Below are 27,059 nucleotides of genomic sequence, written 5' to 3'. Positions count from 1 at the left end.
AGGGGTTCAGGAAGATGGGGGTAGGGGTGACTAGAGGGTAAGGGACCTTTTTAGGGCAGTGAATTTATCCTTTTTAGGGCATTAAATTTTAGGGCAGTGAAATTATCTGGTGCTGTAATGGTGGACACACGACATTATGAATTTGTTAAAATTCATGAACTATAGAACACCGTGAACCCTAAAGTGGTTTAAGTATGGACTATAGTTAATAAAAAAAATAAGACTCAATAAATACAAACAAAAGAATCATCATGGTGCAACACTGAAAAAATGTTTTGCTTGTTATATGCCAATTTTACCTCCATAACAGCTATCAAGAAAATGACAGAATCTTTGAGCCATACCTTCTGTGACAGACCAGTAACCTCTGAGCTCCCAGGCACGCGGGTCGTGGTTGTTGGCTCCTTGTGAGCAGAAGCAGTTTCTCCTCCTTCTGGTTCTGCAGAACCATCTCCCGTGGCCTTTTACAGCCCGGAGGGACAATCACTATTTGACAAGAGCAGCTTGGAAGAGACCATTCTGGAAATGATGGTGCATGAACCCGTGGGTCATTTGCTGGTGCTTAGTGCATCTGGGGCCCTGTCCCAAGTGGTGTCTGCTCTGAAAGTCAGCAGCTAACTGGGTGGGCATTGTTTGGCAGGTCGGAGAACTGAGTTCTGAGTCCTGTTGTGTCCTTACCTGGCTGCCAGGTTTGGGGCAAGTCATTTACTTTCCCATGGCCCATCTCAGCTTCTCTGTACAAGGAGTGGGTTTTCTGAGGGGCGGGGGTTCCCTGGTTTCTTCCAGTTCCAGACCCCATTTCTGTCAATATCAAACCTTCTCCCACACTTTGGCCTGGAGCAGAATGTGTGTCTTGTGTGTATACATGTGTCCCGGGGCACTTGGTACAGCAGAAGCCCTCTTATGTGGAGGCACCAGATGCCCTCCCTGCAGTGTGCCCTCTCTCCACCCTGGGTTGTGCGAAGACACCCGGGGCCTGGCTTGCTCCGGGCTGGTGGCCCAGGGAAGGCCCAGAGATTGGGGGTGGTTCAGGCATGAGCCGCTCCTCCCGGTTGTTGTGTCCTTTCAGCCCTTTTTGCCTTCATACATGCCAACCCTGAGCTTTCTCTCGGCAAAGAGGATCTCCTCCATCTCCAAAGAAGTGCCCAAAGCAGTTCTGGTATTTTCTTAGCCCACAACTGAGCTGTGGTCTGTGGTGTTATTGTGACTCCAAAATTCTAAGGCTCTGAGTTGGAAGATGTTCCTAGTAACTGAGACCCCAAGAGTATTTAACAATTTTTTTTTTTTAATGTTGAATGAGTTAAGTGGACATTTTGGGTTAGAAGATATTCTTCAGTTAGGATTATGCTGTGAGCCTACCTTTGCTTACTTTAAGGATCTTGGGACAACTTGACTGAGAAGCTCCGTGAGGTCTGAATGGGGTCATGGTGAAGTACCTGATTAGATTCTCAACCTGGATGTCAAGGTCATGTGTCCTTAATGAGGGAGGGTAAAGGACAGAGAACCTGTTTCTTCTGACAGTTTGTCATATCCTGGGACTGTTTTCTGGCCCTCTAGGGCAATATTGAAAAATTAAGCTCCATGAAAACTCAGCCAGGTTTTGTATGTTTGATTTTTTTAGGACTTTGTTTAGAGAAGTTGCCTGTTTCCTCTTCTACCAGTAACCTCCACGTGGACCGGGAACAGGATGTCATCACCTGTTACGAGAAAGCAGGGGACATCGCTCTCCTGTACCTCCAAGAGATAGAAAGGGTAAGTGAGGACCAAGTGTTTCTTCCAGTTAATTTTTTAAAAATTTCAAATCAGACTGTAGAGAGCTGTGATCGATCTCTGGAAAACCTTCAACACATCTGCCTCTGGGTGCAAAGCTTGACTTCTGGTTCAGTGCAAAAGAGATGGTGGCCACAATGGGACCTTGTGAAGAGTGTTTGGGAAGTGTTTAACATCCTCAGAGCAGAAATGACGGTGTGCCCCGAGGCTGGCCAGTCACTCGTGCTCTCCTGGTACACAGTGGGCTGCCTTCATTTGTACTCACGGGGACGAGATGCCAACAGAATGTACCTCCGGGGTTTGGGAGGCTTTACCTCAGTAGTTACTGGGACTCCCAGCTGACCTGCCTGGAGCGAGTATGTATCCTCTGAGACCATCTGGGGTGGCTTCCTCCTAGCAGTCAGTGGTTGCCTCTGGTGGGGAATGAAACCAGCAGCTGACAGGGGGCCAGCCAAGCAGACACGGAGCAGGAGGCCCTGAGCCTACACCCTCGGGCACAGGAGGTTAGAGGCTTGTCTGCTCTGAACTGTCTCTTCAGAAGGATCGCTGCCTTTTATCTTTGCTCTTTACTGTTCCTTCATCTTAGCCTCAATTTTACCATCTGTGAAAAGAGCAGAATAGTTTCTACCCCATGGAGTTCTGGTGGGGATTATAAAAGATCATGTAAATGAAGGGACTTAGCCCAGATGCAGAAACCCGGGATTCTTAGTGAATGTCACTTACTTATTTATTTATTTTACTGATAACAACCGGTTCTAGTCATTTCTGCTCCCAGCAGAGTTTCCTGACATTCTCCCCAAAGCTTGCCACTGAGATTCCCCCCTTTCTGCCCAGAGACATGTCCTGTGAGATTATTTGAAAAGATGAGAAATCCTGTGAGACTTTGAATATGATCCAAGTCTTATTTCCCATCAATTTTTTGGGTTCTCTGTTTCCCTGAGGTTTAGAAGCTACCAAAGTCTGGTTAGCTTTGTTCCGTTGTCACTGTACAGGCTGACAGTCTTCTCCTAGTGTGTTGATGTGTGTGACAAGGATCAGAATTGCTTTGTAAGGGGCAGGCAGTGCAGGTGAGCGCCACAGAGAGGGGGAGGGGAGAGTGATGGGCCCAGCTTGGAACCTGGGCAACACCAGCATGGCTTCTAAATCAGGGGTTGTGATGTCTGGGAACTCAGGAAGATCCTTGACTGTCTTGCCAAAATGTTCTATCAGAAAGCTGCTATGAGAAAGGAATTTTTTGGTTATTCAGAATTTGTGGTATGATCTTTAGAGAAATGATTGTGCAGCCTGCTTTGAAAATCTACACTGTTTTCATCACATACCTCCTTGATAGCCAGTGCTTAGAAAGGGAGAAGCTGTTCTTGTTGACCCCACAGCACTTTTGCCCCATAGGGGCCCTTGCTTTGTACCTTACTCTCCAACATTTGTTACAGCTCTGTCCTCTCGGGGCTGCCTTCTCTTGGCTGGCAGAGAGGAGGCGTGTCTGTTACACCTATATTTAATGACACGGGGACTGGCAGATCTGGATGTACTTCCTGTTGTGTTCGTGTGTAACCACCTTCTCACTGTTGGGTTCTCTGGCCAGACCATCAAGGAGGAGACTTGTATAATCACAGCATTTTTTAAAAAATGATTGATTGATTGATTGATTTTGGAGAGAGACAGAGAGAGAGGGAGAGCGCATGAGCAGGAGGGGCAGAGGGAGAGGGGGAGAGAGAATCTCAAGCAGACTCCATGCTGAGCACAGAGCCTGATGCGCGGCTCGATCTCACAACTCTGACATCATGACCTGAGTGGAAATCAAGAGTCCGACACTTAACCAACTGTGCCACCCAGGTGCCCCGATCATAGGATTTAAGAGATTTTTATGTGCAGTTTTGGGGAGACAGTGTCAGAGGATGTCAGATTTGAAGATGAAATAGAGGTCCAGACAGGGAGGACACAGAGAAGTTAGGACCAAAGCTAGGATTAGAACTCTTCTGACACCAAGTTCAGGGCCCTCTCATGTCATTATCCCAGGCTGCTATACACAAGTGCATACTGTGTCGTTTCCCACACTCTTACCTGCAGAAAGCACTCCATTTGGCCAAGCGAACTCTTGGTAGAGTGAGGAAGCTGCCTCAGGCTTGGGTACAGTCCTGGGGGTAAAGATGATTTTCACATTTCTGGCTCCGATTTTCCAGCGTGAGTTTTCCTTTATGGGAAACCACTTCAGTCCTCGCCAGGTCCAGCAAACTGGGATATTAGTAGTGGGAGAGACTAATTGAACCAAGTATCTGTTTTGACTGTAGTAAGTGCTCAAGAAGCCATTTATTGATTCATGGGAGGTCTAAGAGAAAAACCACTTTCCTTAAGTGACTGCTGGGCTTGGTGAGCATTCAAGGTCTTTATGAGGCAAGATGGGGTGGTGCTATGTAGTAGATAACACCTTGGCCTTTTTTTAAAAATTTGAACTTAAAATAACTTTTAAGAATTATGCTAAATTAAAAACAGAAATGTGGGGGCACCTGGGTGGCTCAGTGGGTTAAAGTCTCTGCTTTCAGCTCGGGTCATGATCCCAGGGTGCTGGGATTGAGCCCCGCATCGGGGTCTCTGCTCAGCGGGGAGCCTGCTTCCACCTCTCTCTCTATCTGCCTACCTCTCTGCCTACTTGTGATCTCTGCCTGTCAAATAAATAAATAAAATCTTAAAAAAAAAAACAAACACAGAAATTTGGGGCACCTGGGTGGCTCAGTTGGTTAAACAACTGCCTTCAGCTCAGGTCATGATCCCAGGGTTCTGGGATCAAGCCCTGCATCAGGCTCCTTGCTCAGTGGGGGGCCTGCTTCTCCCTCTCTCTCTATTGCTCCCCCTGCCTGTGCACCCCGGCTCTCCCTCTGTCAAAGAAATAGATCAAATAAATAAATAAATAAATAAATACAGAAATGTTAGGGAAATAGAATCTGAAAGAAGTAATGGACTGGGACAAGCCTAGGTAAATAGGGCTTTGTTTTTCTGGGTAGGCAAGCCTTGTATCTAGAAAATCCCGCACACTCTGTTCCTATATGGGTTCTGCTGGGGACAGGCCATTGCTCATTGGTTTACCTCCATTTCCCAGCCATTCCATAGTGAAGAAACTTCTGTTGGTGAGGACCTTTGGCATTTTATTTATTAGTATTGGTTCTTAACTTCATTCACTAGCAAGAAAAAAATCGGGGAAGAATTTTTGAGGACAGATTAGAATGTCATGGTCAGTATTTTCTCATGATCTGAAGCCACAAAACCATGTTTCTGAGGCAGCCCCATTCTCTGAATAGTGGAGATGTTTGATGATAGATTTGTTTGCTACCTGAAGGACAATAACTCTTCAGAAAGGGGGAGACCTTGGCTGACCCCTGAGGCAGCTAACTTAAGCTGTGAGAGGGAGCAGAGCACTGTGATAGAGTGATGGCCAGTGTCAAGATCCTGGATTTGCTACCTTTTAGCTGTGGGACTTCGGGCCAGTTACTCAGCCTCTCTGTGCACCACACGATCCTCATCTGTAAAGTAGCAATAGTGACTGCTGTCAGGTTATGGTGAGGATAGAGTGGCTTAATTAACGTACTTCCTGGTACGTGGTTAGTAACAGTTAAATGTTAGCTTTGTTGTCATGTTCTGTACCTGTGTCATCTGCCAGTGGATTCTTTCTTCATCTTAGAAGATTTCAGATAGGTAGAACATTGGAAACATGCTGGTTTTTTTTTTTTTAAGATTTCATTTATTTGTTTGACAGAAAGATCACGAGTAGGCAGAGAGGCAGGCAGAGAGAGAGATGGGGAAGCAGGCTCCCCACTGACCAGAGAGCCTGATGTGGGGCTCGATTCCAGGACCCTGGGATCATGACCTGAGCCGAAGGCAGAGGCTTTAACCCACTGAGCCACCCATGCGCCCCAATGTTAATTTTTTTTTTAAATTTTATTTCTTTATTTGACAGAGAGAGATCACAAGTAGGCAGAGAGGCAGGCGGAAAGAGAGGGGGAAGCAGGCTCTGGCTGAGCAGAGAGCCCGATGTGGGGCTCCATCCCAGGACCCTGAGATCATGACTTGAGCTGAAGGCAGAGGCTTAACCCACTGAGCCACCGAGGTGCCCCCCAATGTTAAATAATTTTTAACAGAATATTTACAGAGTAGTTTTTCTTGGGAGAACTTGGTTTTCCCCCTCTTGTGCAGAAACTGATGGGACAGCATCTTACCCCCACCAGAGTCTCCATGTCATATCTGGGCTCTGGGCTTCTGTTTACCCCCCAACTGTCCGACCTTGGTCCAGTTGTGTATTTCTGTGTGCCACAGCTTTCTGTTCTCATGGGGGGCTGATATTGCCTGATTTGTCTGGGGCTAGAGAACTCATGAGCCAGCTGCCATAGGAAATTTCCATGTGTTCTTGCCCCCCCCCACCCCCGTCTGAAGGTGGAGGCAGGGCCAAATAATATTTGAATACACGAATTTGAATATTTCAAATATTTCAAATATTTGAAAATTTGAATACACAAAAGCAGGGCAATTAACTATTTATTTAGTGTTGTTCTTGTTCTATTAGGGTTATAGAGCCATCTAATTTTCTCTGATAGTTTGTTCTCTGAAGGGGAATAAAAGGTACTTCCAAAATTGTGCATATACAACAACTTAATCAGACAAATTGAGTTAGATTAGAAATGACAGAGGCTGTCCTTGATTTGTTTCTCTTCAGACGGTGGCGTCCTGCCAACAGTAAATAAAGTTACCTGCCCCACAAGGAGCTTCTCATGGTGCCGTGATAGGAATAACGATGACTTCACTCTTGAATATCATACACTCTGAGCCCTGCTTTTGGCAAATGAAATCATCCCGTCTCTGTCCTTTGCAGGCAGCAGCCAACCAGCTGCTTATGGCTGTCCTGAGCAGACCAGGCTAGAACTTCGCCTTCAGCCGACAGTTCACTTCTTCACACCCTATTTTAGAGAAGTGAACGCTAAATGATGGGCTACCAATCGACTTTGACGGGCAGTTTTAGGGCTAATGTTTTGAGGAGAAACAGGCAGTCCCCAAATATTGCTGGGCCCCATCGGAATTCCTCTGTTCTTCGGGGAGTTGCTCCCTGGTGAGCATGGCCAGGCCCTGGCCTCCTTTCCTCTTCGCTGTTGGGGGGACTTGCAGCCACAGAGCTGAGGTACCAGACTTGGGGGGTGGGATTCAGGTGCATCTTGAATTCAAATGAGACATCCCAGGAGAAGCGCTCGGTGCTGCTGATGGCAGAGGCATCCACATAGCCATGTGTGGGGCTTTCACGTGTGAGACAAAATAAAGGCAAAGCTTCTGCCTTCCGTGCCCTTTCCGTTCCCTCCCTCTCCTCTTGAGCCAAAGTGGCAGGGACCAGGCTCTTCCTTGAAGAAATGTCGAGCCAGCGACCAGCCAGTAAATGCACTCTGACTCCAGGCCTGCCATCTGACTGACTGGGATGGGGGGCCACATGCACTTGAAACTGAGTTAGAAAAGTCTGGAAACCAGAAAAGAACAGTAGCTTCTTTTAATTTTCATACATCCTTGGTTAGTCTTTGTCCTTATAATCTTATAGCGTTAAAGAGTGTTGTCTTTTTTCACTCAACATTATGTCAACACTTGAAAATGTTTTCATGGAGATACACTATTTCATCAAGTGCATGGCCTCTGTGATATAATTACCTTCTTGTTGGGTCCGACCTGTTGTAAATAATGCTGATGTTGCCTTCCTTCGGGTAACTCTCCCCTTGCTGTCATTGTTCCCCAAGGGCAGATTCCCACAAGTGGAGGTATTTTTGACATTCACTTTAACTACATATTGTGTCCCGTTTGCTTGTTACGAGTCATGCCAACATTTCCCTTTGGCGCGGTGCAGGGGGAGAGTGGTCCGTTGCACTCTTGACGGGGTTGCTATTATGTAAATGTTATTTTGCTGGTTTGCTAGGTGACAGTGGTGCCTTGCTTGCAATTCTGGTTTGCATTTCTTTGACTATCAGTCAGGGTGAATTTTTTTCCCATCTGTTTGCTTATGATTTATATTTCATTTCTTTTTGATTTACAGCATTATTGAGAGAGAATTCACATACCATACAAATCACCCATTTAAAGTACACAATTCAATACTTTTTAATATATTTAGAGTCATACAACCATCACCAATATTTAATTCCAGAACGGTTTTGTTGCCCCAAAAAGAAACCCTGTCCCACTAGCACTCACTCTTCATTTACCTCTGATCTCCCCTAGTCTGAATAGATTTGTGTATTCTCAACATTTCATACAAATAAAGCCATACATCATGGGGTCTTCTATGACTGGCTCCTTCGGCATGTCCCAATGCCGCATTTCTTTCTACTGACAAATAATATGTGATTTTATGGATTTGCTACATTGGGTGTAATTAACCATTCATCATTTATCATTTATCATTTGGGTTGCTTCTACCTTTGGGCTCTCATAATAAGGTTTCAACAAACATTCATATACAAGATTCTGCGTGGACAGTGCTTTCATTTTTCTTGGGTATATACCTAGGAGTGGAATTGCTGGGTCATATGGTAACTTTATGTTATATTCCGTTCTTGTCTGTGTATACGTTCTGTCCAGTTTTTGGATGTAGTCATTGACAATTTGAATAAAGTCTACATCATAAATATGTTAACTCTTTAATCATATTTGCTCTGAGTATTTTCTCAGTCACTATTTACATTTTTAAGTTGCTCTTATATTTTAAATCTGTATATAGTTTAACCTGATTTTTTTTTACATTTATTTCATTATTTTAAAGCTGAAATATTGGGATAGACTCCCTCCAAGATTTAAAAAGTTTTCAATCCTTTTCCATATTTTCAAAACAACTTTTAGCTTCCAAATCTTCTTGGGATTTATTTTGTTGTGCGACACTAGATACGACTCTAAATGAATGTTTTTCTCAAATTTCACTACCACTTTAAGATGATCTTATCTCTGTTTTTTTACATTTGCTATCATATATTTTAAGTAATTTAATAAAATTTTAGATACAGTAGTAATTCCTGGCTTTCCTGTTTTGTTTTGCTGATCTTATATTGTACCAGTATGGCGCCATTCAATAAGTACTTCTTTATGACTGGTTTCAACATCTGAAAGGATTGTAACTACATATCACTTGTATTTTTCAGAATATCCTTGGTTCATTTCTGATGATACTTCAAGGTGAATTTTAGAATAATTTTCTTGAGTTCTAAAAAAATCCTGTTGGGATTGTTTGGATTTTATGAACCTTATACATAATTTGGAGAATTATATTTAGTCTTCACTCATCTATGACCATGATATCTCTTTCCATTTTGCAAGACCTTTTGTTTCACAGATTTTAATGGGTTTATTTTATTCCCAGGTTTTTCTATTTGTATTGCTTTATGAATAGGATCATTATTTTTTAAATTACATTTTCACATATAGCAATGCTTCTGATTTTTTAATTCACTTACACAAACATTTGTTGATTCCCTTTTTTTTTTTTTCAGAGAGAGAGCAAGAGCATGGGCAGGGGTGAGGGTGAGAGAGAGGGAGAGGCAGATTCCCTGCTGAGCAAGGAGCCCAGTGCAGGACTGGATCCCAACCCTGGGATCATGACCTGAGCTGAAGACAGACACTTAACCGCCTGAGCCACCCAGGCACCCCTTTTGAGTGCTGTCTATGTTCTGTACTGCGCTTGATATCAGGGGCACTGGCATGAAGAAGCCACAGAGCCTGTCCTCAGGAAACATATGATCTAACAAAGACCCAGGCCTGTAACCAGTGTGGGCCATGCTTTGGTGATGAACACTCAGAGGACTCTGCAAGCCCAGAGAAGTGTCTTGGTGGTCCAGCCTGGTAGTTCAGGGATGGTTCCTGAAGGAGAGGACACCTGAGCCGAATTTTGAAGGCTGACAAGGGTAAAGACATAGGAATATTAGCCACAATGCTGAATTCTACAAAAATAGAGTTGATTCTTTTCATTTTTCTAAGAGTATGACTATGTGGCAGAGGAATGTTTTTTTGTTATTATTCCTGCCTATTTCATATTTTCCATTTTATCTCCCTATCTTCAGATTCTTTTCTTTTTAAAGAATTTATTTATTTATTTGACAGACAGAGATCACAATTAGTCAGAGAAGCAGGCAGAGAGAGAGGAGGTAGCAGGCTTCCCGCTGAGCAGAGAGCCCGATGCGGGGCTTGATCCCAGGACCCTGGGATCATGACCTGAGCCGAAGGCAGAGGCTGTAACCCACTGAGCCACCCAGGTGCCCCCCTATCTCCAGATTCTTTTTTCCAATCTCCAGATTTTCTAAAACCATGTTAAAAAATAAAAGTTTTTTTGTTCCTACTTGAAGGTGACTCTTTAATATATCCCCATTGAGGATTATTATTATTTTTGAAGATTTTATTTATTTATTTGCCAGAGAGAGAGAGTGAGCACAAACAGGCAGAGGAAGAAGCAGGCTTTCCAATGGGCAAGAAGCCTGATGCAGGACTCGATCCCAGCACTCTGGGATCATGACCCGAGCCAACACTTAACCAACTGAGCCACTCAGGCGCCCCTCCATTAAGGATTATAATGTTTATATCTTCATTAAGTTTCCCACTTACAATTTGTAACAATCTTATCAGATATAATTATCCCCATTACACAGATGAGGACAGTGAAGGTCTGAGATTGAAGGAGTTGTCCTAAGTCCACAAGTGGTGAGGGGTATCAGAACCCGACTTTGAACCTGGGTCTTTGGACCTAAAGTCTTTGCCCCTCTTGCTGTCGTGCTTCCTTAGTCACCGCATATATGCTTTGGCCAAAGCGGGCCACGCGCGTTAAGGATGCTTGTTGAAAGTCCTGTTGCAGGGAAGTGTTTATCCTCAGAACAAGTGGTGGCTTCGACACTGCCAGACAGTGCTCCTGCCCAGGCCCATGTGTTAGAGGCTCTTTGTGAAGAAGGGATGAAATCCAAGATGTTTAGGCTTAAGGCTAAACCCTGAGATAAGCTATTCTCTCTGCCTCCCCACTTGTATCTTCCCCGTTCTTCCCATTTATAACCTAAAGCCTCATCCTGGCAGCTCTGACCTCTTGTCTTTTGGGCTTTGTTCTGCCAGCAAAGGCAGACTGATGGGACAAAGGGGAAGGAGCTGGACTGCAGAGTCAGGTGGACGTGAGTTTCAGCACTGACTCTAACACTTACTACCATGCAGTTTGGGGACTCACCCAGTGGAGCAAAACTTTGCTTCCTCCTTTAGTGCAGCGAGGGGAGTAGTATGGGTCTCGGTGGCTTTTTGTGGGGGAATAAATGAGAGAGCTTATGTGCCTACATAGTGCCTAGTGCAGAGTAGGTTACTTTCTTACTGCTTTTTTTCCTGCATTTCTGGTCGGTCTTGGAAATTCATTCATTCATTATGTATTTCATTCATTTATTATGTATATTGAATGCTTACCCTGCACCAAACATTGCAGTAGACCTTGAACGTTATTAGTAAGTGAAATAGATGTGGCCCTGACTTTGTGGATGTTTCAGCACCACAGAAGGAGACAGTCAGTAATCAAGTTAAAAAAAAAAAAATACACTGATAAATGCAGTGAAGGAATAGGATGGGCTGCTGGGAGAGGGAATAATAGAGGTAGGCCTATGTGATGTTAGGTGGCCCTTACACTTAAGAGAAGGCCCTTCCAACAGGGTGACAATCAAAGTGACACCTGAAGTATGAGAAAGATCACAAGGGCAGCATGACCCAGTTTATGTTATAGAAAGTTATTCAGACCTCTTGTGGAGAGTGGGAAGGAAGAAAAGGAGCACGAAATGACATGGAGAGTCCATTTAGGAGACTATTGTGGAAATCTCACAAGAAGTGATTGTAGCTTCCGTGAAGGTAATTGTTGTAGAAATGGATAGATACGGACATTTTGAGAAATAATTAGGAGGAACATGGTAATAGATTAGAGAGTGTCAGGGTTTCAAACTTTACCTCCCTACCTGCCTCCCAGGGTCTCATTTGGGCATCTGGGTGGATGATGTTATTTATTAAGATGGGATAACTAGAAAATTATGTTTTGGGGTGACACTGGGCTTCTAGGAGCTTTACTCATGCTTAGAGTTTTCCTGGAAGTGGAATTTAAGTGGTTCTTGCCCCCAGAAGACATTCTAGGAGCTAGGAGGGAGAGGTCCAGAAAGGGCTCCTTGAGGATGAGCCCCATCCCTGAGGTCTAGGTATGTAGGCCCTTCCTAAAACTGAGGCCAGACCAGGAAAACCCAAGAATTTCTCCCTCCCACCACCAGCAATGTAACAAAGCACCAAGTAACTGTAGAATACTGCTGGGAAAGGGGCATGAATTTGGAGAGAAATCACCTCTAGCCCAAGCATACAGGGACTGCTGAATATAGGATGGAGCAGAAACACTTAGAAAACCCCTCCAGAATCCCGGTCCCACAGTAAGCACAAGTCAGTAGCCCACTGCTTGAGGACTTTGAAGTCTGCCGCGTATGGAGGTAATTATAGAAACAGCAAAGCCCAGCCCAACTTTAACTACTGACTGGATTGACTCAGTCCCCCACATTTGTTGCCTTATAGATGAAAAGAGGTGCCCATTTTCAGGTAGAAATATTATTTACCTCATCCTTATTCTCTACACACAATCTTAAACATTGTATTTAAAAGTTTGGGATATACACAAGTGCACACACAAACTATTGTGAGGAGCAATAAACAAAATGAAACCCAGAAGTGACCCAGGTGTTGGAGTTATCAGATAGGAGCTTAAAAATATCAATGAATAGTATGTTAGAGATGGGGCGCCTGGGTGGCTCAGTGGGTTAAAGCCTCTGCCTTCAGCTCAGGTCATGATCCCAGAGTCCTGGGATTGAGCCCCATATCGGGCTCTCTGCTTAGCAGGGAGCCTGCTTTCTCCTCTCTCTCTCTGCCTACCTCTCTGCCTACTTATGATCTCTGTCTGTCAAATAAATAAAATATTTTTTAAAAAATAGTACATTAGAGGATATTGTGGAAAAAGTATACAACATACATAAAGAGATGCAAATTTCAGGAGAGAGATGGAAACTATAAAAATGTAAAACCGAAATGCTAGAAATGATAAAACATGATATAAGAGATGAAGAAACTTTTTTTGTTAAGATTTAGTATTTGGGGCACCTGGGTGGCACAGTCAGTTAAGTATCTCACTCCTGGTTTTGGCTCAGGTCAGGATCTCGTGGGTTCTGGGACTGATCCCCATGTTGGGCTCCAAGCTCAGCAGGAGGTCTGTTTGAAGATTCTCTTCTGCCCCTTCCCCACTCTCATGTGTGTGTGCTCTCTCTCTCTCTCAAATAAATAAATAAATCTTTTAAATAAAAGGTTTTATTTTTAAGTAATCTCTACCTCACCAACATGGGACTCAGACTTACAGCCCCAAAATCAAGAGTCATATGCTCTCCAGGAGCCCCAAGATAAATAAATTTTTTTTTCCTTTTTTTCTTTTTTTTTTTCCCCCAAGATAAATAAATTTTTGATGGCTTATTAGAATGCTGGACACAGCTAAGGAAAAAATCTTTCAGTTGATCGTAGGTTAGTAGAGATGATTCAAATAGAAACACAAAAAGAAAAGAAAAAAAGAGTGGGGAAAACCAAAACAGAGCATCCAAGAAATACAGAAAAAATATGTATTTGGTGTCCATGAAGGAGAGGAGAGAGAAGCTGAAACAGAAGAACTATTTGAAGAGAAAATGGCTGAGGGTTTTTCAAAATTATGAAACACAACAAACCACATATCCAAGAATCTCAGAGGACCCCAAGCAGGATAAACAGAAACCTACACTTAGATGTATTGTGGTTAAACTATTGAAAACCAAAGACAGAATCTTGAAGGAAGCCAGAGAAAATGAAATTTTAAATACAGAAGAATAAAAGGTAGTAGTTAGAGCAGATTTGTCATTAGAAACAATGCAAGTTAGAAGATATAAGAGAGATGGTTTTAAAGTGCTGGATGAAAAATTTCAAAACACCTTCAATGAAAGAAGACAAAAGACTTTGTTTTTTTATAGGACAAACAAAAGTTGAAAGAATGCATTAGCAACAGACCTGCATAACAAGAAATATTAAGGAAATTTCAAGCAGAAGAAAATAAAGATACATACAGTGAAATAAAGATCATCATCAATGGTGACAACGAGCATACATATAAAAGACTTTTTCTTATTTTTAGTTTTTAAAAAATATAATTGACCACCTAAACCAATAATAGTAAACATATTGTGGAATATACAATAGGAGTAAGATGTGTGACAACCAAAGCACAGAAGATGGGGGAAGAAATGTAAGTATATTGTTATAAAGCATTTATACTATATATGAATTGGTGTGATATTATTTGAACATAGACCGTGATAAACTAAAGAGCTATATTATATACCTTTGGGCAGCCAAGAGATGGAGGATGGGGCCATGGGTGAATGGACAGGTAGACAAACATAATTAACCAGTCATTAGTGGAAATGAAATGGAATCATCAAAAAAGAAGAAAGAGAGAGGGGCACCTGGGTGTCTCATGGGTTAAAGCCTCTGCCTTCAGCTCAGGTCATGATCCCAAGGTCCTGGGAATGAACCCCACATTGGGCTCTCTGCTCAGCAGGGAGCCTGCTTCCCCCTCTCTCTCTGCCTGCCTCTCTGCCTACTTGTGATCTCTGTCAAATAAAATATATATACATATATGTATATATATTTTAAGCAGAATGAGAAAGAAAAAAAGAAACCACAGATGGGACAATAAAAAAACAACAAGCAAGATGGTTCCAATCATGTCAATGGTTACATTAAATGTAAATGGTCTGAACAATTAAAAGGAAGAGATTTTCAGATTAGATGAAAATGCAAGCCCTAATATATGCTATCTATAAGAAAACCATTTAAAATTAATATTTAAGTTGACAAAAAGTAAAATTATATACCATGTAAACAATAATCAAAACAAATCTAGGGTGATTATTACATCAGAGAGTAGAATTTAGAACAAGGAATATATTCAAGTGATAAAGGGAGAAGTACACTAGAAAGGAGTCAATTCAACAGGCACTGTAATTCTAAAAGTGTATGTAGCTAATAATAGAGCTTCTAAATGTCTAAAGCAAAATATATAGAAGAATTTATAGCATTAAATGTGTATTAGGGAAAAAAATTCAAATCCATGGTCTAAATTTCCAATTTAAGAAACTAGAAAAAGAACAAATTAAAGCCAAAGCAAGCTAAAGGAAGGGAATAATAAAGATCAGAACAAAAATCAATGAAACAGAAAAGAGATAAACAGAGAAAATCAGTGAAACTAAAAATGGATTCTTTGAAAAGATCCATAAAATTTGTAAACTATTAACAAGATTGAACAAGAATAAAAGAAAAGACAAGACACAAATTACCAATACCCAAGATGAGGAGATGGTACCATAGATTCATAAACATCAAAAGGCTGCAAGGGAGGGCACCTGGGTGGCTCAATGGGTTAAAGCCTCTGCCTTTAGCTGAGGTCATGATCTCAGTATCTTGGGATCAAGCCCCGCATCAGGCTCTCTGCTCAGCAAGGAGCCTGCTTCCTCCTCTTTCCTCTTTTTGCCTGCCTCTTTGCTACTTGTGATCTCTGTCTGTCAAGTAAATAAAAAAATCTTCTAAAAAATAAAAAAGACTGTGAGGGGAGGGGTGTCTGGTTGGCTCAGTCAGTGGAGCATGTGACTCTTGATTTTGGGGTTGTGAATTTGAGCCCCATGTTGGGTGTAGAGATTACTTAAAAAATAAAATCTTTTTTTTTTTTTTTTTAAAGATTTTATTTATTTGAGAAGGAGAGAGTGAGAGTGAGCATAGAAGTAGAAGTAGAAAGCTGGACATGGGACTTGATCTCAGGACCCTGAGATCATGACCTGAGCCAACAGACACTTACCTGACTGAGCCACTCAGGTGCCCTAAAAAATAAAATCTTTTTTTTTTTTTTTAAGATTTTATTTATTTATTTGACCGACAGAGATCACAAGTAGGCAGAGAGAGAGAGAAGAGGAAGCAGGCTACCTACGGAGCAGATAGCCCGATGTGGGGCTCGATCCCAGGACTCTGGGATCATGACCCGAGCCGAAGGCAGAGGCCTTAACCCACTGAGCCACCCAGGCGCCCCAAAAATAAAATCTTAAAAAAAAAAAAAGGTGGTAAGGGAAAATTGTGACCAACTTTATGCCAATAAATGTGATCACTTAAAAAAAAAGATTCCCTGAAAGACACAAACTACTGAAGTTCACTGAAGAAGGAATAGATAACCCAAATATTCTTGTGTCTATTAAAGAAATTTAATTTGTAGTTAAAAGCCTTTCCATAAAGAGAACTACAGGTCAAGTTGACTTTTTTGGTGAATTCTACCAAACATTAAAGGAAGAAATGACAGCAGTGCTATAAAAACTTCCAGAATACAGAAGAGGAGGAAAACATTCCCTAACTCATTTTATGAGACTGATATCTCTTATGAATGTAAATGCAAATATCCTTAACAAAGTATCAGCAAACCAAATCCAACAACATATAGAAAAGATTATACACCATGACTAAGCAAGATTCATTTCAGGAATGCAAGCTGACTTAACGTGAAAATCAATTAATGTAGTGTGTCAGTAGAATAAAAGACAAAACCCATATTATAATGATATTTTCAGTAGAGGTAGAGAAAGCATTTGACAAAATCCAGTACCATTTCTCGTGATAGAAATAGAAGTTCACATCTTCAACCTGATATGAAAAACCTACATCTAACAACATATATAATAGTGAAAGACTGGGTATTTCCCCCCTAAGATCAGGAGCAAGACAAGGATGTCTGCTCTCTCTACTTCTATCTAGTATTGTAGTAGAGGTTCTAACCAATGCAATTAGGCAAGATAAATAAAAGACATGTAGGTTGAAAAGGGAGAAGTAAGACTATCTCTGTCTGCAGATGGCATGGTCTTGTATATAGACGATCCTAAGGAATTCACACTTACAGACCCTATTTTAACTAGTAAATGATTTCAGCAAGAATATAGAATAGGTCGGTATAAAAACTACACTTTTATTTCTCTACACTAACAACCTGAAAATGGAATTAAGAAAAACAGTTTCATTTATAATAGCATCAAAAGATGAAAATACATGGGAATAATAAAAAGAAGTGCAAACCTTGTACCCTGAAAACTACAAATCACTATTGAAAGAAATTAAAGAAAACCTAAATAGTGGTAAGACATCTCACTATTATGGAGCAAAAGACTTAATTTGTTAAAATATATCTGTATCTACATCTATACTCTCTCCATGCACCCCCCCATATATATATAATAAATACAAGATTTATTTTTAACTAAGACAAGTGCCCATACCTTTAATGACTCTGTGTAAAAAAACCACATTTTTCTGAAGTTGAGTGATTACTTTGGTCACATTTTAGTTTCTCCTGTTAAATTTAATTAAAATTAAATGTAATGGTTTCCATTTAAAACTGGCATATGAAACACAATCTCAGTTTTTGGAAAACGACTTTTACCTTTCTTTCCCTGATACATATGTATAGAGATACCTGAATTATTGTTCAATAAAGGTTACCTGGTTATTTCTGTGCGATGGAATTTTGAGATGATTTTTAATTTTCTTTCTGTGCTGTACTGAACTGGCTTTGCTTTACAGTAATCACAGCATTTTTAAAAATTAAAAACTATTCTTGAAAGCAAATGAAGGCTAATTTTTTTAAAGGTTTAAGTGTTGGGCCTCCAAGTGGAGATGACAAGGAAGCAGTTGAATGTGTAAGTCTAGCGTTCAGAAGGAGAGTCTGTAGTAGAGAGGATAACTTTGGGAGCTGGCTTCAGAGATTTCTACGGATGAGATCATCCTGAGAGAGACTTACAGGAGACCGCGCTCTTTGCATGTGCAGCCCTTGGAGGATATGTTGGGGAGGAACCTGCAGTAAAGCCCCAAATGACAGTTCACATGGGGTAGGAACACCTACTGCTTAGCACTCTCAGAGCCTAGTGCTAAGTCGGGAAGGAGCCAGGCAGTTTTGATAAAATGCTGGGCTGTAGTTCAAATGCAAGGGTTGCTCACCTGGATTTCATCCCACAACATCTGTTCATTGTGCACTTTCTTTGCCGTTTCCTGAAGCTTAAAAGTTAGAGAACCAGCAATTGCTTCAACTCCACATGGAGAATACTTCTGAGACCTCTAGAGTGTCTGAGGTTTGGCTTACAGCTGGGTCTTTGAAGGGCTGCTGACTTTCAGCAGATGGGGACAACGTGTTTGGAGAACACGTGTAGGGTTTTTAAATGGGCCGCAAGGAGCTTCTGTTTGATAAATGCTTTATTTCACTTGCCAGTATAAAGTGGGTAACCTCTAATAGTAGACATGTGTTTACACTTCCCTGTAACCCACTCAACTTGAAGGTCTTTCTCCTGATTCGTTGGCAGTCTTTCTTGTGGGGCTAAACATTTAGACCTTTACAAGCTCATCATCTGTTGACAAAAGATCAAGTTTTGGGAGAGAGAGAGCTTAGTTTGTTTTTCTCCGCAGTCCCCTTGAGAGTCCATAGGCCTTGGCTTTGAAGCCTAGAGAGCTCGCCCTCCCTGGGGAATTTCGGGGCCAGTGCCAGTCACGGCACTTCTCAGCTTAGCTTTCCTTGGGTTCATCAAGCTTACTTAGGGCTGGAGCCTTGGCCCACCTGTCCGTGACCTTGCCCATCGGTGGACGATGACTCTTCCTGACTGTTGCTGGGACCTGTTTCTTACTCTGCCTCTCTGGCCACATCCTGGCATCTAGCAGAGCCCCTCCGCCTCAGTGCTTCTGCTGGCACTGTGCACCACTCAGCACCCTTCAGTCCTGAGCCCTCCGTGCCAGGAGAGCCGGGCACACCCCAGCTTTCCTAGTTGTCGTGCCCACCTCCGCACCAGTCCCCATGCACCGATGCTGGCGCGAGGAAACTGATCCATTAGGTCGTGCAGCGCGTTTAGAGATGTGGTTTGAAAGGATTAGGCTTGGATGTGGATCTGATTAGTTTTCCGATTTTCTCCCCTTCCAGGTAATACTTACCAATATTCAAAACAGAAGCCCTAAGCCTGGCCCTGCTCCCCACGATCAAGAACTAGGTTTTTTCCTAGAAACAGGACTTCAGAGAGCCCATGTCCTCTATTTCAAAAATGGGTAAGCCTTCTTCGTTTTTTAACTCAGGTTCCTAAAGGAGGAAAGTAGAAAGCCTCACCATGCTATCTCCGGTTTAGCTATTGTATCAGAGCAATTTTAAATATGAACTATGATTGGAAGGGTTTTTAAAAATCGTGAATGTAGGCTCTTTTGTGTCTTCTCCCCCAGCTCTCTCCCTTTGCCATGAAGTGTGAAGGTGGGAGAAGAGAGGAAGGAGGGCCCCTTCGTGAGTAGGAGTCATAGGTTGGAAGCACCAGCTGGGTGGGTGGGTCTCTGGGGAGTCAGTTTTATGCCACACCCCCTCTCCTAGGCAGTGGAGGCCAAGGCCAACCCCTTTGGTTGGGGGAGGAGTCAGTGACCCGGAAATCCCCGCACCCAGGGTCATCTCCGGTTGGCTTCTCAGTTCAGAGAATTGGGTCTGCCAAATCTCTAGCAGTTTTTAGGAAAGTGAGTGTGGCTCTGCTGTCACCTGGGCACACTTTTACCTTGAGCTGCTTTCGAGAAGGGTTTAGGAAAGTTTATCAACGCGAACGTGAGGGATAGCTCTCTGATACATTTGACGTTTGTTTTCCTTTCTGTGTTGCTTTTATGAGAAATGCGATGATTGTCTTCCAAATCTCTTCAGCTGTCCCTTGTTTTGACCTTGTGCTGCAGGATAGATGTGCATGAAGACCCACAGTAGGTATCCGGCTTCTCCGTAGCTCCTCGTAGGCCTGTTCCCCTTCTTCTAGAAATAGTCCAGTAGTGCTTGGAACCACAGAGGGGACAGGAGTCCCAGCCTTTGGATAAATGAACAGTGGAGTTGCTCCCTCTTCATTTTCAAGAGCATCAAACCTTGGGGCGTAGCTCATGGAAGTGGCGTTTCTTCTGCCCAGTGGCTCAGAGACATGTGCAATCATTTCTCATTTGTTCCGGTAAATGCTTTCCAAATCCCGTTAAATTGTTGGTTGGCTTCAAAGGCCATTGGTTCAGATCAACACGGCGTGTGAAGGGTCGCAGTAACACCCCAAGGTTTGGATTGGCCTGAGGCCTTGGTGGCCAAGAAGATGCTCTTGAGTTTGATCTCATCTGCCATGGATTGGGATCGTCTGAGCAATAGTGCATGTCCTCTAAGCTGATTTTTTAGTTTTATTTCCTATGGTGTTGTAAATAGAGGGGGAAGGGAGTGAACACGGAATTTTTTTTTTTTTTGAGTGATTTGTTTCTTCTCCCTATTGACAATAAATGGTTGTCATCACAGAGGAACCCCAACCCTGCTCTCTCTTCCTCTAACCTGTAAGTGTTTGTGCTTGTCTCCCATATGCAAGTCCAGAGGCAGGAATGCATTCGCTTGGGGCTCTCAGGGTTGCCAAACCACTACTTCTATTGAAAATGCTTTGGATTTTAGGACTGGTAAAGGTGGGCTGGATAATTTATTTTCATCTGAAGCCTACTTATTGAAGAGGAAGAAACTAGTCCTCTTGGACTCTGACCTCCTGCCCTGAAATGTTGGCTGCCCACTGGAATCCCAACTGGAATCCCAACTAAAAAATAATAATGATGACAGGTTTGCCCTAGAAGACTGATTACATGCCAGGAATTGCTTAGCGGCTCATTTCTCTTTTTATTTTACCCAAGTTCAAGGAGATTCCCATTGACGTAGCCAAGGTGAAGGGACTGCTTAACTTTGAAGACTTTTCTCCTTTCTTGTCCTCTCACTCTTTATGGCTTCAAAGACCAGTGACAGGATTGGCCAACTTCTTTAGAGGGTTCTTGCTAGCTACCACGTCCTTTACAACTGGAATGAGAGATTACTTTGAGGTAGATGGAGGCGAAGGCCAGTTTGGGGACCACAGACTATGGATGAAAGGAGAGAAATCAGCAGGAGCTTTTGGGCATGTCCAGTGCTTCCAGGCTGCCTGACTTAGAGCAGTGGATTTCTCAGGGCCCAAGAACCACGCCTGGGTCATTGTCAATGGACTTTCACAGCTGGGATCTCTGTGGAGTAGGTGGGGACATCTGCAGGTAGCTGCTGTCCATAAGCACCAGTGGCTTCCCACATCCAGTCTTCTGATGTGTTTGCTCCTTTTTGTTTTTCTGCCCTTTATTTTTAAAATTATTTTTATTTTTATTTATTTTTTTGGAGAGAGAGAGCACATGTGTAGCAGGAAGGGGGAGAGGGTGAGGGGGAGAGAGAATCTTAAGTGGACTCCATGTCCAGCACGGAGCCCGACATGGGGCTCGATCTTACAACCCTGAAATCAAGACCTGAGCCAAAACCAAGAGTCGGACACTTAACAGACGGAGCCACCCAGGTGCCCCTCTGCACTTTAGAAATCTGTATCCTGAAGGGTATCATGGACAGCGTTTGAGTTGCAAGGATTAAGGAAATGGGCTATAGAAGAGCTTTGCAATAAGAGATGGGAATTGATAAAGCCCATCTTTGTCTTTAGAAATGTACTTCGATATCTTCAACTTTGTAGTTGTCATCCCTGAGGACTTACTGAGTTTGAGTAATTAATCTTATTCTTTTATAGTCCTCCCATCTTTCCCAAGAGTACATGCCAAACCAGTGAACTCGGGTCTCTTTCAGAAAGCACCCGAGTCCCAGACCAAGGCTCTTCCTTCACCGTCCTTGATCTCCACGGCGTCGGCTCTCTCCTGGGCACTGGTGCCCTGCGAGGCTGGCGCCATGACTAGTGTTGTCCCCGTGTGCCCATGGTGACCTGGCTGCTAGGATCTGCCATCCGTCCTCCTAGCACTGCTCCACCCAGGGGAAAGGACGTGTGTGCAGAGGCCGGGTCTGACCCTCCGACAGTGAGTGGTCGCTTGTCACCCTGCCTCACCAAGGCACTGGACCCAAGGATGAAACCTTGCCAGGGGTGGTTCCCAGCCTGTGCTGTCAATTGGGGTTTTCTCCTCCCACTTTTTCTTGCAGCTTTTCCAGGACATGCCTCAGATCGTGTTTCCTTCTCTCTCCTCCGCTTTTCCTCTTCCCCCACATCCCCTGTAGCCTCTTTCCTCCCGGAGGCACAGAATACCTGGTGCCATCTGAGCCCCACTGAGCCATTTCTGTTTCATGTCTAGTTCTCCTGTCCCTCTGGGTAGCAGGAATAAGCCTGGGAGGGATGAAAAAACCCCTCTTGCTCAGCTCTGCCGAGGGGAAATGAGAGTGCATTAGCCTCAGAGGGTTAGGACACAAGCTCTAAGCGTCTCTCGAGTGGCCTTGCCCAGGCAGGCACTCAGAGGAAGAGCAGCAATTTGGAACCAGTCCTTCTCCTCACTGGGTCTCCATTTCTTTATCTGTAAAATGGGTCTAACACACCCCCCCCCTCGCCCCCCGAGCTGAGGTGAGACACAAGTAAGACGACATGTGTGGAAGTACTTTGCAAGTCATCAGGCAGGTAGCGGGTGCCCAGCTGTCGTTTCCAGGGATGCGGATGCCTGGCCGACTTTCCAGTAGGACGGGACTAGGTGAAGGTTGGCCTCCAGTGGAGGTGGGAGTTTGTAAAGCACCCATCACTCATTTGATTGCTGAGCCTCCATGACACATTTTTTAGGGAAGGGCATTTAATTTTGACTACTGGTTTGGGTGAGCTTGGCTCAAGATGTGTCCTGGTTGAATGGCCTAGTGCTAATGACTGAAGACCTTGTCAGTGCGCCAGAGAAAGGAGGTGGGGTGATGGGTCTCATGTGGTAGCGAGGGGAGTCTGCTGGGCAGCACAGCTAGTGCCCAGAGATGGCTTCAGCCTGGGGGTACCCGTAGCCTTGTTGTTTGGGGTGTTAAGATTTTTAAAATTTTATTTTTAAATAATCTCTACACCCAATGTGGGGCTTGAACTCACAGCCCTGAGATCAAGAATCACATACTCCCCACTGAGTGAGCCAGGGACCCTCCTCCCCTCAGCCTTCGAAGGGGAAGAGAAATGATACTCCTCACTGGAGTCCTTATGGCCAGAATTTCCAGGAAGCTTGGGTTTGGGGTGCCAGTTATGGTCTGCGTGCTGGTTTAGGAATATTTGCCCAACTCTTATCAACAGAGGGTGGCAAAAGACATTTCAAGTATCTTTGCTTCTTGTCAGCCCTGTCAGACGCACTGGCTGGGCAAAATGCATGGCAGCTGGTGTTTTCCTTGGCTCTGAATTGGTTTTAATTCAGGGAGGGTGCGGATACATTAAAACAAAAAGGCCAATGCCCCGCACCTCCTGGGAGATATGCCCGTGGGTCGTACTCTTTGCTGGGGTACATCATGGAGTTCTGCCCAGGAGACCCCGACCTTGAGAAGGTGGGAAGTCGGGGGTACCATGAGACTTGGGTTGCCCTACCATGCTTGGTGCCAGGCCGGGGAATAAAGTCATGTAGAGGGGAGTTTGGAGAGTTTTGTTATAGTCGATCCAACAGACACTGATCACCACTGTGCACTGGCTTTAAAAATCCCCAGACTTCCTTGGTAATTTTGTTGACCTTTGTGACTCTTCAGCTCTGCTTAATGTGGCCTAGAATTAGCAGGCCGAAAAAGGGGCTGTGGGGCCTGAGTGTCCCAGTGGCTGCCAAGGAGGGCACTTCCTATGTTTCTGTCCCAGAGACAGTAGCCGCAGCAGCCAGCCCACATGGCCATGGGGTGGGGGCCGGCCAGGAAGCGAGGGGGGGCCCCGTGGTGGCTCCCCAAGCTCCAGAGCAGCTTGGAGTTGGCCTGTGCATTCTAGCATTCTGGCTGTCTTCTCTCCCGCAGTGGTAAGAAGTGTTCACTTTTTAATCTGCAGATGACTTTTTATAGCCTAAGTCAAATGCAACAAATAGAGAATTCAGACATGTTTCCGGGAAGCATTTAATACGTATCAGCTTTCTGTCCGTGAACAGTCTTTGAGAGAAATTCAGATATTAGAAGGAAATGGGCCTGCATTTTAGGAGACAGTCGGAGAGAAGGAAGGGTTTAGATGTAAATGTAGGTAATGTTCTGTTGTATAAAGGAGTAAACCATGGGAGATCACTTTAACTGACCGAAGTGAGCTCGAGTTTCTAGGCCCATTTATTTCTTCGTTCAGGAAGGTCATTTGTTCATCACATAAGGAGGATGACTTGCCTGCCTGTTAGGTACTGGACCCTGTCCTAGGCAGCAGCAAGGAGGAGGAGCAAAGTCCCTGCCTTGCTACAATGCACAGCCCCATGGGGAATTAAGGGTGCAAACGAGCAGTTTCAGGATAGTTTGTGTGTGCTGACTGGGCGAGTTCAGCTTGCCACAAAAGCAAATAAGGAAGCTGCCATATGGACACAGCTGCACGATCTGGAAAGGGCAGCAAAGCTGGAGTAAAGCTTCGGTGAAGGGTGCTCATCCTGTCCATGTGAATTGATTGGGGAAGCCAGGGCCCCCTCCCAGACAGTGGGTATATGTGCGCAGTTAGAGCCCTACTCAGCGTTGTATATATTCTGCAGGGTATGAGGAGACCAGTCTGGCTGGAGTGAGGGTTTCTGTAGAGATCTGTGGATTTTATATAAACCTCTCAGCAGAGCACCTGGCACATGGCGGGTTTGACTTGTCCAGTCACTGGACAAGTATTGATTGAATTCCCCTATGTGGCCGGTACTGTGCCTGGTGCTACGTTGACAAATAGAAGAGATGACATGGTCCAGGCTTTCAGGGAGGATGCCATCTACTGAGGGAGACAGACAATCAGCCAGGAAACTGACGATACTGTTACAAATTAGAATGCGTGCCAGGGAATGAATGGGTATAGGGCGTGTGGTTCACAGAGGGCACCTGCTTAGGTAGGTGGTCAGGCTGGGCCCCTGAGGAGGCGACCCAGAGCCCTGGACGTGACGGTGAGCAGGAGGTAACCCTGCTGAGAGCAGGAGAAAGAGGATTCCAAGCAGAGGGTCCAGCATGTGCAAGCTCCTGACCCAGGAAAGAGCTTGATGTGCTTCGGAATCTGAAAGGGGTCCAGGGTGGTAGAAGCCATTGCGAGGGGGAGAGAGGCACCACTGGGTGTGGAAGACTCTGGTCAGCTTCGCTCCCTGTGCTGAGCACGGCCCGTGAATCATCTCACCATGGAGGAGAAGTTCCAGAATCGTTGAGCTGATGGTGGGGTACAGAATCTGTCAGAGCACGTTTGTTTCGATCACTGCCCTTTCTAGATGAGTAGTAGTCTAAGATCCAGAGAAATCACGTGCAGTATTGTTTCATAAATGTTTATCGAGAACCTTTACTAGGTTACTTATTAGAGCAAAACACTGTTCTAAGAGAACAAGTGAGACCCAGTCACTGCCCCTGTAGAGTTTACATTTTGGTTGGGAAAACAGTCAGTAAATAAGGCCACGTGATTTACTCAGGGCCACATAGCTGGTTGGTGGCAGAGCTGGGACCTGCATCTCCTCCTTATGACTCCCAGTCCCATTTCTCACCACTTGGACCACATGGACCACACCCAGGTTGTACCCTGTTCTTGAAAGTGGAGCACTGACCTGCAGAGCTGGAATGAATACACTACACTTAGAAAACCGGGACTTTTAAAAGCCAGTCTAGATGTAATTATTTATGTAACCAAAGCATCAGCCAAATCTTCTCTGTTTAAGTGTAGACTAGGTCTGGCTAATCCCTTCAGAACTGTTAGTATGGAAACAAAGAAATCTTTGTCAATTTTATTATGAAACTGCAAGGCCAATTCATCAGTGATGAATTACGGGGCATGAATTCTAGGGAACAGGTAATTGCTTTCAGGGTACTAACAATGTGTTAGAGTTCTGGGTCCTTTGCAAGCTCTGTGAGCACAGGGTGGGTCATTCCAGGCTTCCAGAGTGCTGAGGTGGGGGTGGGTGAAGGGAGAGGGACCAGTAAACTAACTAGCAGTTATCCCATCTCATAAAGGCCTTTCCCCACATGGTTTTGACCAGCCATACACTGCCTCCTTTAGCCACCATTTCAAATTGGAATTCTCTGGAACGTGAACTGATACAGGAGTTTATTTTAGTTCTTCACCAGAGATTTGTCTCGGGTGGTGATTTTCTCTTTTAGCGGGGGCAAGGGGAGAAGAGGGATTCTTTATTTGTTTGTTCATCCACTTATGTATTCATCCCTCAAATATTCATGTGCTAGAAGCTAGGGTCAAGACAGCAAATGATCCCTATGGACTTTCTAGTTCAGCAGCAAACTAATAACTACCAGTGGGTTAAGCCTTAGGAAAACAGGAAGAAGACAGTGCTAAGGTTTAAAATTTACTCTATCACTTTGCAAGTTATCCTAAATAGAGATAGTTGTACAATACAGTGTCTAACGATGAAAATTAACGTATTTTTAAAAAATATTCCCATTACCTCTTGATATGACCGGAGATGGACCCCCTAGGAATTCCTGATAACAATGGCAATGTTTGCAGAGCCTCTGGGGTCACGCTCTGGACGGGAGTAGCAGGACTAGAACACCCAGGAACAGACAGTGTAGCAGTGTGCCGTGAGGGCTACTCCCCGCTCTGTTCAGTTTCAGGTATGTTGTGATATTCACTTGTTCCGCCAACATTTGTTCAGCTCCTGCTCCGTGCCAGACATTCTTCAGGTGCTGGGGATAAAATGGCGAGCAGCCGGACACGTGGCTTGCTCTCAGAGAGACGTTAGATCATTTTATTCTTGGATGTATCGCGCTGAGATAGTGTTCAGCAGGCGAGGAACCCCTTTCTGGGAGAGTCCATTTTAAAATGAAACTGACCTAGATTTGGTGATTAAGGGAGGTTTCCCCGAGGGAGTGACTGAGCAGAAGCCTGAAGACAAATCGGACAGATCAGGGTGTAAGAGCTAACTAGCAACGCCAAAGTGGGGCGGGAGGGTTGCTTATTATTTAGACCTGAAGGGATCTTCAAAAGCGTCTAGTCCAACTAACCGGTCCTTTTTCCCCAGCCTTACTTTTTTCCTTAACATTTAACCAGCATCAAATATAAACAGTGTTAACCAGGGTCTTCTTAGGTTCAGTTAAACATTCCAACTCAAGACTTCCATAGGCCACAGTTGACTCCCATCTAAATAGAAAGATCTAGAACAGCATCATGAATTGCCAGCAGGGCAACGTCAGGGGTTTCTCTTCTATGTGAATCATGCCCTCAGCAGTCCATATGGCCGCCCAGGAGCTGTTCTGCTTGCCCCTCCCCGCT

General features: G+C 44.1%; 1 protein-coding gene across 2 annotated transcripts in view; it reads left to right on the top strand.

Annotated features, from left to right (window-relative positions):
- The window catches only part of TTC7B (tetratricopeptide repeat domain 7B), a 247,564-nt gene that overhangs the window by 61,668 nt on the left and 158,837 nt on the right, over positions 1-27,059 (top strand). For both annotated transcript variants that reach the window (XM_044230241.1, XM_044230240.1), the window contains exons 4-5: positions 1,622-1,752; positions 18,824-18,945. In XM_044230241.1, the coding sequence (XP_044086176.1) occupies positions 1,622-1,752; positions 18,824-18,945 (253 nt within the window). The remainder of the gene's footprint in view (positions 1-1,621; positions 1,753-18,823; positions 18,946-27,059) is intronic.

This window comes from Neovison vison, chromosome 13 (genome assembly GCF_020171115.1).
Source record: "Neovison vison isolate M4711 chromosome 13, ASM_NN_V1, whole genome shotgun sequence".
NCBI lineage: Eukaryota > Metazoa > Chordata > Mammalia > Carnivora > Mustelidae > Neogale > Neogale vison.
Note: the sequence above shows the minus strand (reverse complement) of the source record. Positions and strands in the feature narration are given on the sequence as shown.